General features: G+C 35.4%; 1 protein-coding gene across 1 annotated transcript in view; it reads right to left on the reverse strand.

Annotated features, from left to right (window-relative positions):
* Window positions 1–417: 417 nt before the first annotated feature.
* The window catches only part of LOC125101003 (cadherin-10), a 173,303-nt gene continuing 161,571 nt past the window's right edge, over window positions 418–12,149 (reverse strand). Inside the window, exons 10-12 of the mRNA XM_047731594.1 lie at window positions 10,747–10,855; window positions 4,054–4,305; window positions 418–1,446 (exon numbers count right to left, since the gene is read on the reverse strand). Coding sequence (XP_047587550.1) covers window positions 956–1,446; window positions 4,054–4,305; window positions 10,747–10,855 — 852 coding nt within the window. The 3' untranslated portion in view covers window positions 418–955. The remainder of the gene's footprint in view (window positions 1,447–4,053; window positions 4,306–10,746; window positions 10,856–12,149) is intronic.

The following is a 12,149-nucleotide window of genomic DNA, read 5'->3' on the forward strand; positions in this document are numbered from 1 at the left end:
TGGAGAAATAATTCTACCTAGATTTTGTTAATTTGGCGAGAGGTCTCCATAGTAATTATAATGATTTTGTGTCCTCACCTGCATTCATTGTCATTTTGTTCCAAGATAGTGAGTCCACAAAGAAACGTTTTCTTTCTAGGGATGGGACAGCTGGGTGGCTCAGTCAGTTAATCGTCTGCCTTTGGCTTAGGTAGTGATCCCAGGGTCCTGGGATTGAGTCCCACTTCAGGTTCCTTGCTCACTGAGGAACTTGCTTCTCCCTCTGTCTGCTGTTCCCCTTGTTCATGCTGTCTTTCTCCCTCTCTCTCTGACAAACAAATAAATTTAAAAAAAAAAATTTTTTTTTTCTTCCTAGAGAAAAAAATGAAGCTGGAGCCAAGGTAGTTGTAAAAACTTGTTTATTTTTTTTAAAAATAAATACAAAAATATAAATATAAAACATTAGCAGATAGAATTTGATGAAATGAAATTGCACAAACGTTTGTATACCAGGTTGCAAATCACACCTACTAACACCACATGTACTTTTTTTTTTCTTTTTAATTTAATGTACAGAACAGGATATACCTTAAATTTTTTTCTTCACCTTTTTAAAAGCTTCATTGGCAAGGGCAGGACGTGTATCTAACAGAAGCGGCTTGTTCGTGAGGTTGCTTAAGGGAGAACTATCCTGTTCGTGTTTCTGAAATTATCTTTTATTTCTAAGATGGACAACACTGAATTTCCATAGCTTTGGCTCTTGGAAGTGATTAAATAAAATTTCGTATATATTCCATGAGACATCCTACAGGAAAAAAAAATTAATGTAATTAATGAACAAATTAAAAAGGAAATGGGAAAAAATTGTGCTGCGTGGCAGGAAAATTCTCCTGATTATCAAATATTGTGTAGTGGAGACGGCGTCTGTCAAGTTACTTGCTCTTGCTTGACTAGAATAGATACTGCAGATCCTCGGTTACGAGTCTTTGTCGCTTTCCCCGCCACCGTACAGCTCCGCCAGCTTATTAAACCGAGGGCCCCACTCTCGGAGGTAATCGTAGTTCTGGTCTCCGTCCGTGGTACCTGATTCCAGGGAGCTCAGAGACTCCGCCACCGAATCGTTTCCTTCGTAGGCGTAGGTTGCGAGGGAGTCGTAGGGGGGCGCCGTGGGGTCGAGATCGTGCTCTTTGAGCCTTTCGTTAATGAAATCCCGGACGTCCGTGTTATCCGGCGCGGTGGGAGTCCTCCGAGGGATAAATAAAGTTTCCGGAATGATATCTCGCCGCAGCTTCTTGTCCTCGATCGCCGCGGGGTTCCGCAGGGTGCCGATATCAAAGGCCTGCGTGTCCTCCTCTCCGCCACCTTCGTCGTTATAGCTCACGATGTTGTCTCTGATGTCTTCTTTAGACAGGATCAGAGGCTCCTTTTTTCGCTGTCTTTTCAGGGCTGCAAACAGGACTACTATAACTTAAAAAAAGAAAAGAAAAGAAAAGGAGATTCATTAGCGGGCCGTCTAAAACACTGCATAAATAACAGGCGGAAGTACTGGGGAGGAATTGAAGTGATTGAGGTTTTCCCGGACAGGCGAGGATTTCAGGCTAAGGTTGTACTTCCATCAGTGCTGGGGGGGGGGGGGGGGGAGGACAGAGGCAGCGGAGGGCTTAGCCAGGGTGGGTGGGGTATGCAAGCCGTGTTTCTAATGCATTTTTTAAAGCCATCTGGGATATTTCTCAAAGGCAGCGAGATATTTTGTCTATTTTTCTAAGAACTGTTTGAAGTGAGTTCCTTATTGTACAGACATTATTTATACTTTGCATTGAATAGCAACATAAGGTGTTACATAAAAAATAGACACAAATGGAATTCGGCTTCAAGTAAAACAATTAAGGAGGACGAAAATATGCTCATATTTTGCATATCCTTGTATAATATTAAAAAAGGCAACATGCTTCACAAAATACAGTGTTGGTTTTGGTTAAATAGCTTTGCTGATGGAATTTACACCACCGGTTTAGCCATCTCTGGGGTATTACGTAGAAATATATATCACACATGACACCAAAAAGAAAGTTACCCAGTCACGTAATAGCAAAGAGTAAATTTCAATTTCTACACTAAATTACCTATAGAAAACATGTAGGAAATTAGCTAGGTATATCTCAAACAACAGGAGATCTACAAATAGAAATGTATATCATTCAGAAAGGGCATCTCTTGGACGCCTGGGTGGCTCAGTGGGTTAAACCTCCGCCTTTGGCTCAGGTCATGATCTCAAGGTCCTGGGATTGAGCCCCGCATCAGGCTCTCTGCTCAGTGGGGAGCCTGATTCCCCCTCTCTCTCTGCCTGCCTCTCTGCCTACTTGTGATCTCTGTCTGTCAAATGAATAAATAAAATCTTTTTAAAAAAAGAAAAAGAATGGCACATCCTTACTACTGATACCTAAGAAGGTATCACTAATAGCAACATAATGATTTTACTAATCATGATGATAATAGCATAAAAGATAGGAGAATGTTAAATTCTCTCTGGCTGTACTAGTTTCCCACTCTCATTCACTATTTCCAAACATTTTGGACACGATCCTTGAAAAGAATAATTTTCAAGGAAACAGATCTGAATTCAATTAAATAAGAAAAGAGAGGGAAAATATTTTACAGGTATATGTATGATGAAATAGCTATATTTATTTAGCTTCTTTAGAAGAAACATTTAAAAGATATGGGATTTGTTATTGTTATGAACTGAATGTGTCCTTTCAAAATTCATGTTAAAGCCCAGATCCCCAAAGTGATGGTATTTGGAAGTGGTGGAGTGCTTAGGGGGTAATTAAGTCAAAGTGTGGAGCTGTCATGAATGGATTAGGTGGTTTTATGAAAAGAAACAAGAGAGAGGATTGCTGTCTGTCCTATGGGGATACAGCATAGACAGCCACATCGAAACCAGGAAGTATGCCCCCACCAAATCTGGAATCCGCCAGTGCCTTGGTTTTGGACTTTCCAGCCTCCAAAATTATGAGAAATACATTTCTGTGGTTAAAACCATCCAGTGTATGGTATGGTTACAGTGGACTGAACTAAGAGAATTACATTAGTATGGGGAGGGCTCTTAGCTTTTGTTTTCTTTTTTATTAACACAGGACAGTCAGACTACCTGCCTTCAAGCTTCTGTGAAAGGGCAAACAAGGGAAATTTTTAATGCAAAAAAAAAATTAATAATAATAATAAGCCTTTAAAAACTGGTAAGTATTCTTGACCTTCAAAGTGGTTAAAAAATAAATAGGCCACCACTAAGACAGGAAAAAAAAAATACATTTATTCTTCAAGTCTTTCAGAAAAATTTGCTTAAATTCATATATTCATGCACACACATAAACTCATAATGTAAAGATTTTAAACCTTAGATTGTTTATTGTCAGCCAAACGATCTTACCCAGTAAAAAATGTTCTAATCATGAGGTTAATGAAACTTACTAAGATTGGCTCCAAAACCCAAGTTCATTTTACTGCTTCTTAAAATGTCAGATACAATGTTTTTTGATTAGGGTCATAGGAATATACACCATAGTTTTAAGATAATGCAACTGGAGAATAAACTTAATCTGATTTTTCATTCAAAAGCAGTTAAAAAGCAATTTGCTCCAGGTTATAAAATCAAGTATTATTGTTTCAGGGAAAGGTGAACCAGGTAAAGGGCTATTTTAACATGATTTCAGTGGAAAAGCTCCATCCAGCCATCATACCAGTAAAAAGCTGGAAATAAACTTTACATTTCCTGAAAACCTAGCTATAACGGACAGCAAAGTACCTTGCCTTGGTTGAGCCACTCAGAAATTGTGTAACCTTGAAAAATGTTTTGGATAGCTCTAATTTTCAGTCTCGTGATTTAAGAAAGGCAATAAATACCTGATCAGATAAATTATTTTAATATAAACAACATCCCATCATTCATGTAGGTCTATCTTAGATGATGGAGTTAATGGGGGTGGAGTTATTTTCATCACAGAATCTCTTATCCACAAATACACGAACGCAAACAGTCCAGGAAATAATCACGTTTTCCATGAGGTCGCTTACCCAGCAGAATAATGATACAGAGGAGAATGGCGATGAGGGCGCCGGTGCTGAGGCCAGCAGGGAGGAGCAAGGCTTCGGCGCTGCAGGACTGCATGTTGCCTTGGCTGTCACAGGCGCACACGCGGATGGTCAGCGTGCCTGTGCTGCTCTGAATCGGGTAATCGTTGTCCGAGATCACCACAGGCAAGAGATACGTACTTATTTCGTGTCTATTGAATCCATTTTTTCTGGTTAAGATTCTGGCAGTATTATCTAAAATAAATTTTAACATATTACAGATGGCTTGGGATCGTCAATTTCTCTCATGCTGATCCCCGTGGTTTGATAGACAAGTAAAGAGATGTTTATGTAAAATATAAAATGAAGATCGGTTTTCCTGTAACATGCCTACAGTGCAACATTTTAAAATACAGATAAGATAAATGAGGTAATCTGAGGAATCTCAGACGATGTTTCTTTATTTCATTTCCAAGTTTTCGGCAGATAAGGCTTTTAAGATGGTGAATTTTTATAAGTAAACATTTTATCAGGATAGCAAGGATAATGGCATACTGTTTTTCAGAGTTTTCAGAAAACACAAAAAAGTATACCAAGAAAAAAAATCACAGTGAATGTTTTCTATTTATATATGCATATACGTTTATACATACACACACGCACACAGAATACACACATTAACCCAATACTCATGAAGAAAAATATGAACGAGTAAATTTTACGGATAGTTGCGCTTTTAAAATCAATCACACACTCGAAATCCTTCAAGAGTCACAATATATGAACAATGGTGAACAAGTTTGTTTTTTTCTTTATTTCTTTTAAAGATTTTATTTATTATTTATTTATGTATTTTATTTATTTATTTATTATGTATTTATTTATTTTAGACAGAGAGAAAGAGAGAGTGTGAAGGGGCACAGGAAAAGCGAGAGACAGAATCCCAGGCAGACTCCACCCTGAGCACAGACCTGCTGCAGGGCTCGATCCCATGACCCCGAGATCCTGACCTGAGCCTAAATCAAGAGTGGGACGCTCAACCAAGACACCCAGGTGCCCCAGCAAGTTATTTAATGTTTCTGAACTTTTGATTTCTACTCATCAAAGCGAATACAATCTATAACCCATCTGGCGACTGATGCGGACTACTAGATAAATGCACAGGCAGATGTAAGGATTTTAAAAACCCAAGCATCCTACTAACTAGTATATTGCTACAGATATTTTCTTTATCTGATAACATCCAGTATCCTTCAATGGAGGTTGTGCTTTTACTTTTTTATTTTTTTGAGTTTGTGCTTTTTTTTTTTTTTTTTAAGATTTTATTTATTTATTTGACAGAGATCACAAGTAGGCAGAGAGGCAGGCAGAGAGAGAGAGAGGAGGAAGCAGGCTCCCCGCTAAGCAGAGAGCCCGATGTGGGGCTCGATCCCAGGACCCTGGGATCATGACCTGAGCCGAAGGCAGAGGCTTTAACCCACTGAGCTACCCAGGTGCCCCGAGGTTGTGCTTTTAACAAAAAAGATTTCACCTAACCTTCTATAATCAATATTTAAAAAAATCAAAATGTACATGGATGATAATTTCCTAGTCTGTTTGTCCAATGCACTTAGTCTTCTTTAGCCAATCCGGTAAGCCTGCTCAAAATGCTAATGTAGGGAAAGGAGTGAGCTAGCCAGTTGCTAAATCAAATATGACAAGGAAAAAAAAGGTGAAAATTTCTTGCAGGTAGAGTTGTTGAACATAAAGCAGTAATTTCCTAAATTATTAGTAAGAAGTCATTTCTACTACATCAGTTAACTATAAAGGCTAGGAAAGAAGATTACCAAAATATAAGACGTACATAAGCAAATTTAAAAATAAATTTAATCCTGGCATTTTGCAAATTTGGCTTATCTTCCAAAAAGTATTAGGGTATAATTCTTCCGTTCTCAAACCTACACTGAAATAAATATTTATATGCATATGGGTATATGTTTTTCCCATTTTCTTTAAGTTTTTGTTTAGATTTTAGTTAGCATACAATGTAATATTAACTTCAGGTGTAGAATTTAGTAATTTATCACTTCTACACAACACCTGGTACTCATTCATAAGTGCACTCCTTAATCCCCATCACCTACTGGACCTGTTCACCCACCCACCTGCCCTCTGATAACCATCAGATTGTTCTCAACAGTTAAGAGTTTATTTCTTGGTTTGCCCCTCTCTCTCTCTTTTTCCCTTTATACCTTTGTGTTGTTTTTTTAAATTCCACAACTGAGTGAAATCATACGGTATTTGTCTTTCTCTGACTGACCTATTTAGCTTAGCATAATACTCTGAAGCTCCCCCCATGTCATATCAAATGACCAAGATTTCATTCTTTTTTGGTGGCTAAGTGTGTATATATATATATATATATATATATATATATATATATATATGGCACTTCCTCTTTATCCATTCATCAGTTGATGGACACTAGGACTGTTTCCATAATTTGGCTCTTGTAGATAATGCCGCTATAAACACTGGGGTGCATATATCCCTTTGAATTAGTACTTTTGTGTTCTTTGGACAAGTAACTAGTTGTGCAATTACTAAATCACAGGGTGCTTCTATTTTTAACTTTCTGAGAACCTCCATACTGTTTTCCAGGGCGGGTGCAGCAGTTTGCATTCCCACCAACAGTGCAAGAGGCTTCTCCTTTCTCCACATCCTTGTCAACACTCACTCAGGATAACAACCCTCAACAAAGTAGGTTTAGAGGGACTATATCTCAATATCATGAACGCCATACATGAAGAACCCACAACTAATATCATCCTCAATGGGGAAAAACTGAAATCTTTTTCTCCAAGGTCAAGAACAAGACGGGATGTCACCTCTCACCACTGTTATTTAACAAAATACTGGAAGTCCAAGCCTCAGCAATCAGACAACCGAATGAAATAAAAGACATCAGAATCAGCAAGGAAGAATTAAAGTTCGCGCTGTTTCCAGATGGCATGATACTCCATAAGGAAACCTAAAGACTCCACCCAAAAACCACTAGAACTGATAATGGAATTTAGTGAAGTTGCAGGATAAAAAATCAATGTAGAGAAATGTGTTGCATTTTTATATACCAATAATGAAAATTAAATTAAGGAATCAGTCCTCAAAAACCAAAAGATACCTAAGAATAAACCTAACTAAAGGATGAAAGATCTGTACTCTGAAAAGAATAAAACACTGATGAAAGAAACTGAAGATGACACAAGGAAGTGGAAAGACACTCCATGCTCATGGATTGGAAGGACAAATATTGTTAAAATGTCTATACTACCCAAAACAGTCTGCACATTTAATACAATCCCTACCAAAATACCACCAACATTTTTCCACAACTCTAGAACAATTTTAAAATTGTATGGAACCCCAAATAGCTAAAGCAAACTTGAAAAGGCAAAGCAAAGCTGGATGCAATAGTTCCAGACTTCAGCTTCTATTACAAGGCTATAGTGATCCAAACAGTACTGGCATAAAGACAGACACATCCATCAACAGAACAGAATAGAAAACCCAAAAATGAAACCATAACTATATGGTCAACGAATGTGTAACAAAGTAGTAAAGAATATCCAAGGAGGGGGCGCCTGGGTGGCTCAGTGGGTTAAAGCCTCTGCCTTCGGCTCAGGTCATGATCCCAGGGTCCTGGGATCAAGCCCCACATCGAGCTCTCTGCTCTGCAGGAAGCCTGCTTCCTCCCTCTCTCTCTGCCTGCTTCTCTGCCTACTTGTGATCTCTGTCTGTCAAATAAGTAAATAAAATCTTTAAAAAAAAAAAAAAAAGAATATCCAAGGAGGAGAAGACAGTCTCTTCAACAAATGGTGTTGGAAAAACTGGACAATGACATACAAAAGAATGGAAGTGGAGCACTTTTTTTTTTTTTTTTTTTAATGTCAAGCACCAAAATAAATTCCAAATGGACTAAAGACCTAAATGACCTAAATGTTAGTTAGACCTGAAACCATAAAAATCCTAGAGGAGAACACAGGCAGGAACCTCTTTGACTTGGCCAGAGCAACTTCTTTCTAGATATTTCTCTGGAGGCCAGGGAAACAAAACCAAAGATAAACTATTGGGAATTCGTCAAAATTAAAAGCTTCTACACAGTACCAGGGATGTCTAATCTAAATTTAGAAAACTAAAAAGCTTTCTAAGGAATGGGACAACATATTTGCAAATGACATATCTGATAAAGGGTTATCTAAAATATATAAAGAATTTACAAAACTCAATAGCCAAGAAACAAATAACCCCCAAAACAAAAACAAAAACAAAAAACCCAACTAAACCAATTAAAAAGTGGGCAGAAGATATGAATAGATATTTTCCCAAAGGAAACATACAGATGGCCAACAGAGACATGAAAAGGTGCTCAATATCACTGATCATCAGGAAAATACAAATCAAAACTATAATGAGACATCACCTCACACCCGTCAGAATGACTAAAATCAACAACAGAAGAAACAACAGATGTTGGCATATTGGTATATTTAGGATCTTCTTGTCTTATTCCTTTTTAACTTTTCAAAAGGTTCTAAATCTTATTTTTGCCTACAATACTTTTAATACATTGAAGAATAAAATGAAGTTTTACCCTAAACTAACCATCCTATTCAAATCATTTTATTAAACATTCAGAAGGTCATCATACAGTTATGCTTTTGACCTATAAGTTAAGGAATGTGAATTTTAAGAATCAAAAGCTCCAAGTGTGGTATCACAGAAACAGGGAATTAATTTTTAAAAATGATAACATAAAATTAAAATTTTCTAATATGAACATTTAGACAAATACAAGGGCATTTTCTTAAGAAGAGCCATAAGGTGATGTCTGTATCATTGGAATTTCTTTCAAAATGCACTCAATTAAAAAAAAAAAGCAGTGAGTTTATGCACTTTGGAATAGTGAGTTATGCAATAGTGAGTTCATTCCATCTGACTTTAGTGGTACTCTATATAATGACAAGTTCAAATATATATTCATATGGTTTCGATTCTTGTTTTGAGTAACTTATATAAGATCAGGAACTCTTCTGAATATAGAAAGATGGCCCTACTTGTTAAAAATAAATTAAGATTCATCTTAAGGTGCTTACCTAGTAACTGTGAGATGCTGTGATAAGATAACACTATTTCAAGTCTCTATTACTTTTTATTTTATTTTTTATTTTTTTAAAAGATTTTATTTATTTATTTGACAGAGATCACAACTAGGCAAATAGGCAGGCAGAGAGAGAAGAAAGGAAGCAGGCTCCCTGCTGGGCAGAGAGCCCAATGTGGGGCTTGATCCCAGGACCCTGGGATCATGACCTGAGCCGAAGGCAGAGGCTTTAACCCACTGAGCCACCCAGACGCCCCTCTATTACTTTTTAAAATTGAGAGATGGCTTGTTGGGATCCATGACTCAGTTTAACAGAAACATAAAACAAATTAAAATGCACTTAGAAAGAGATATAATATTGTCAAATCAGTACCAGGGATGTCTAATCTAAATTCTATATTTAGGATGCCAGATTGAGCAAATAAAATGATGGGTGCTGTTTTTCTGATATTCAAATGGAACTGGACATCTTGTATCTTATCTGCCAACTCTATGACAATTTTTCACATCGCAATTATTTTAGATGTTCAGAGGAACATCAGATGTTCAGATGGAAAAGAGACATTTCAGAAACTACGATTTAATAAACAGATGTTACCAGTGGATGCCCTCTTTTCAACTGAACTGTGTGGTTTCGGCCGTATCAAATACCTCAAACAATAACTGGGTTAATGGAAAACTATCCATTATCTTACACTTCTTTCTGATATTCTGAAAGCCACTGAGAGGTAATAGAGCAATCTGGTTCTGCCAGTGGATATATATTGTTACAGAGGTATTGTAAATATGCCAATGTAGTTATTAAATGTATTTTAAGAATAACTATATCTACCCCCATCTAAGATAACTATGCCTTTTTAAAGGAAGATTAGCTGATATAATTTGTTTAACATAAATTTATTAAGGGGAAACAGGCTCTAACTATATACTTTTGTTTAGACTAGAATAATTACCATGTATATTTTTGAAAGAATAAAGCTGCTCAGCTTTTTAAAAATAGTAACCATTTTCATATTTTTTCCTCTTAAGTATGTTTTTGTCCTCTTGGGGAATATAAGAAATATAAACAGTACATTTTAATCACAGAGATATTATAAAATTTATATATTGCACAGAAGAATAGTGTATCTTACCTTTGCAACTGCTTTTGTAGTGAAACCCCTCACAGACTAATATGGATACTTCTTCTCACTCATATCCCATGCCTTTTTGGCTTTGTGAATATGTTGCCGCCAAATCTCATTGAAATTTGCACAAGGATCTCACTGAATCATTCATTTCTCTACCCCATGTGTCTGATTATTTCCAGCCTTTCTAATGTTTTCAAGATTCAAACTTTTGACTAGTACCCATATTGAACCTTCTTTCACGTCTTTATTGTATTGAAATTTAAGAGAATGAACACGGTCAAGAAAGAAATTAATATCTCATTAAATGTCTGATGAAAACAACATTTTGTAACATAGATCAGTACATTAATACATAAAATGATTGTTACTTTGGAGAAAAGGTCTTGCTAATGTCATCTGAAATCATAATGATGACGTTCTAAAATTTACCTTCATTATCCTGTACTGTGAAGTTTGGATTGACAGCAGCTAAACTGAAGAAAAATTTCTGTCCACCTAAAGGGTCATCTTTGTCTACTGCGCTTATAGTCTGTATTAGCTGCAGAAAAAAGAAAAATGCATATTTATCAAACATCTATGGTTATAATCTGCTTTATAATATGTAATTCTCTAACATTTACTTTTGTCTAAATTTAAAGGCAGTTGATTTTCTTCCTTGTATATGAATCTTTATTTTATTCCGTCTTTTTAATTATTACTTTGACTTTAACAAAATCTCTATCTCTCTCTCTCCCTTCCTCTCTGCTTTTTTCTGTCTCTATTTCTCTCTCCCTCCTTCTCAATTTCTCCCAAATATTATCCATTTCTTCAAAATAATAAATGGCAATATTATATTCTTTGCAGTCTTATTAACTTAGATATAGTATTTGACATGAGTAGGTTATTACATATGTATTTAAACAATGATCTGGGAAAGCTTATCTAATGGAGGAAAAATTTAGAAAACTATTGTAATTATGGCTTTTCTCCTTATCAAAAGTGAAAACTATTCAAAGAATGTATAGATTTCATAGATAATATCATGCAAAAATTTTTAAAGGAACGACTTAAAGAATATGATCTACTTTAATAGTAATGGTTTACTTTATTTGCATTGTCAATAAAATTACATTTTTTAATTCAATATATGTATAACATGCAAAATGGTTATTTTATAATCATCTCTGATTTATTTTAGGATAAGATACAATATAAGGAGCTATCTGGTAACAAAGCATAAAATGTAACACCTTTTACTATAATTAGATCACTTTGAACATGTATGATTAATATTATATAAATATATATGTACTATATGGCTATGTACTTTTTTGCATATATATATAATTTGTCCTTAACTTATATGTATAACAACATTTTATATAATTTTTTGCATATCTTAATTTTGCAAGAGAGCATCAGAAGTTGCTAAATTTGTATACCATATATAAATGGTGAATTTATGCTTAACTGAAAAGAATGTGCTTTACCGCATTGACTTATTTAACAGGGTGTCAATACTTGATGAAAATATTTGTTGCTGATGTTTTGTTGCTGTAAAAAGAGATTTCAAGTTTAAAATATTATAAAATTGTAAAAAATAAGGAATTATTTTAACCTTTCTATATTCAATTAATTTTCTTTTAAATTACCTTATAAAAATAAAAATGTGATAAATTTTAGCTGTTCCCTATTTAATTACAACTCTAGCCACTGATTTCAAAATAATACAAGAAATATAATTAGATCAAACAAAGATAAATGTTTATCATCTAGGAATAAGCAGCCCAAAAAATCATTTAAACTTTGAGTAATTTTAAAATAGATTTTAAAATGTAACATAACTTATTTAA

Source organism: Lutra lutra, chromosome 5 (genome assembly GCF_902655055.1).
Source record: "Lutra lutra chromosome 5, mLutLut1.2, whole genome shotgun sequence".
Taxonomy (NCBI): Eukaryota; Metazoa; Chordata; class Mammalia; order Carnivora; family Mustelidae; genus Lutra; species Lutra lutra.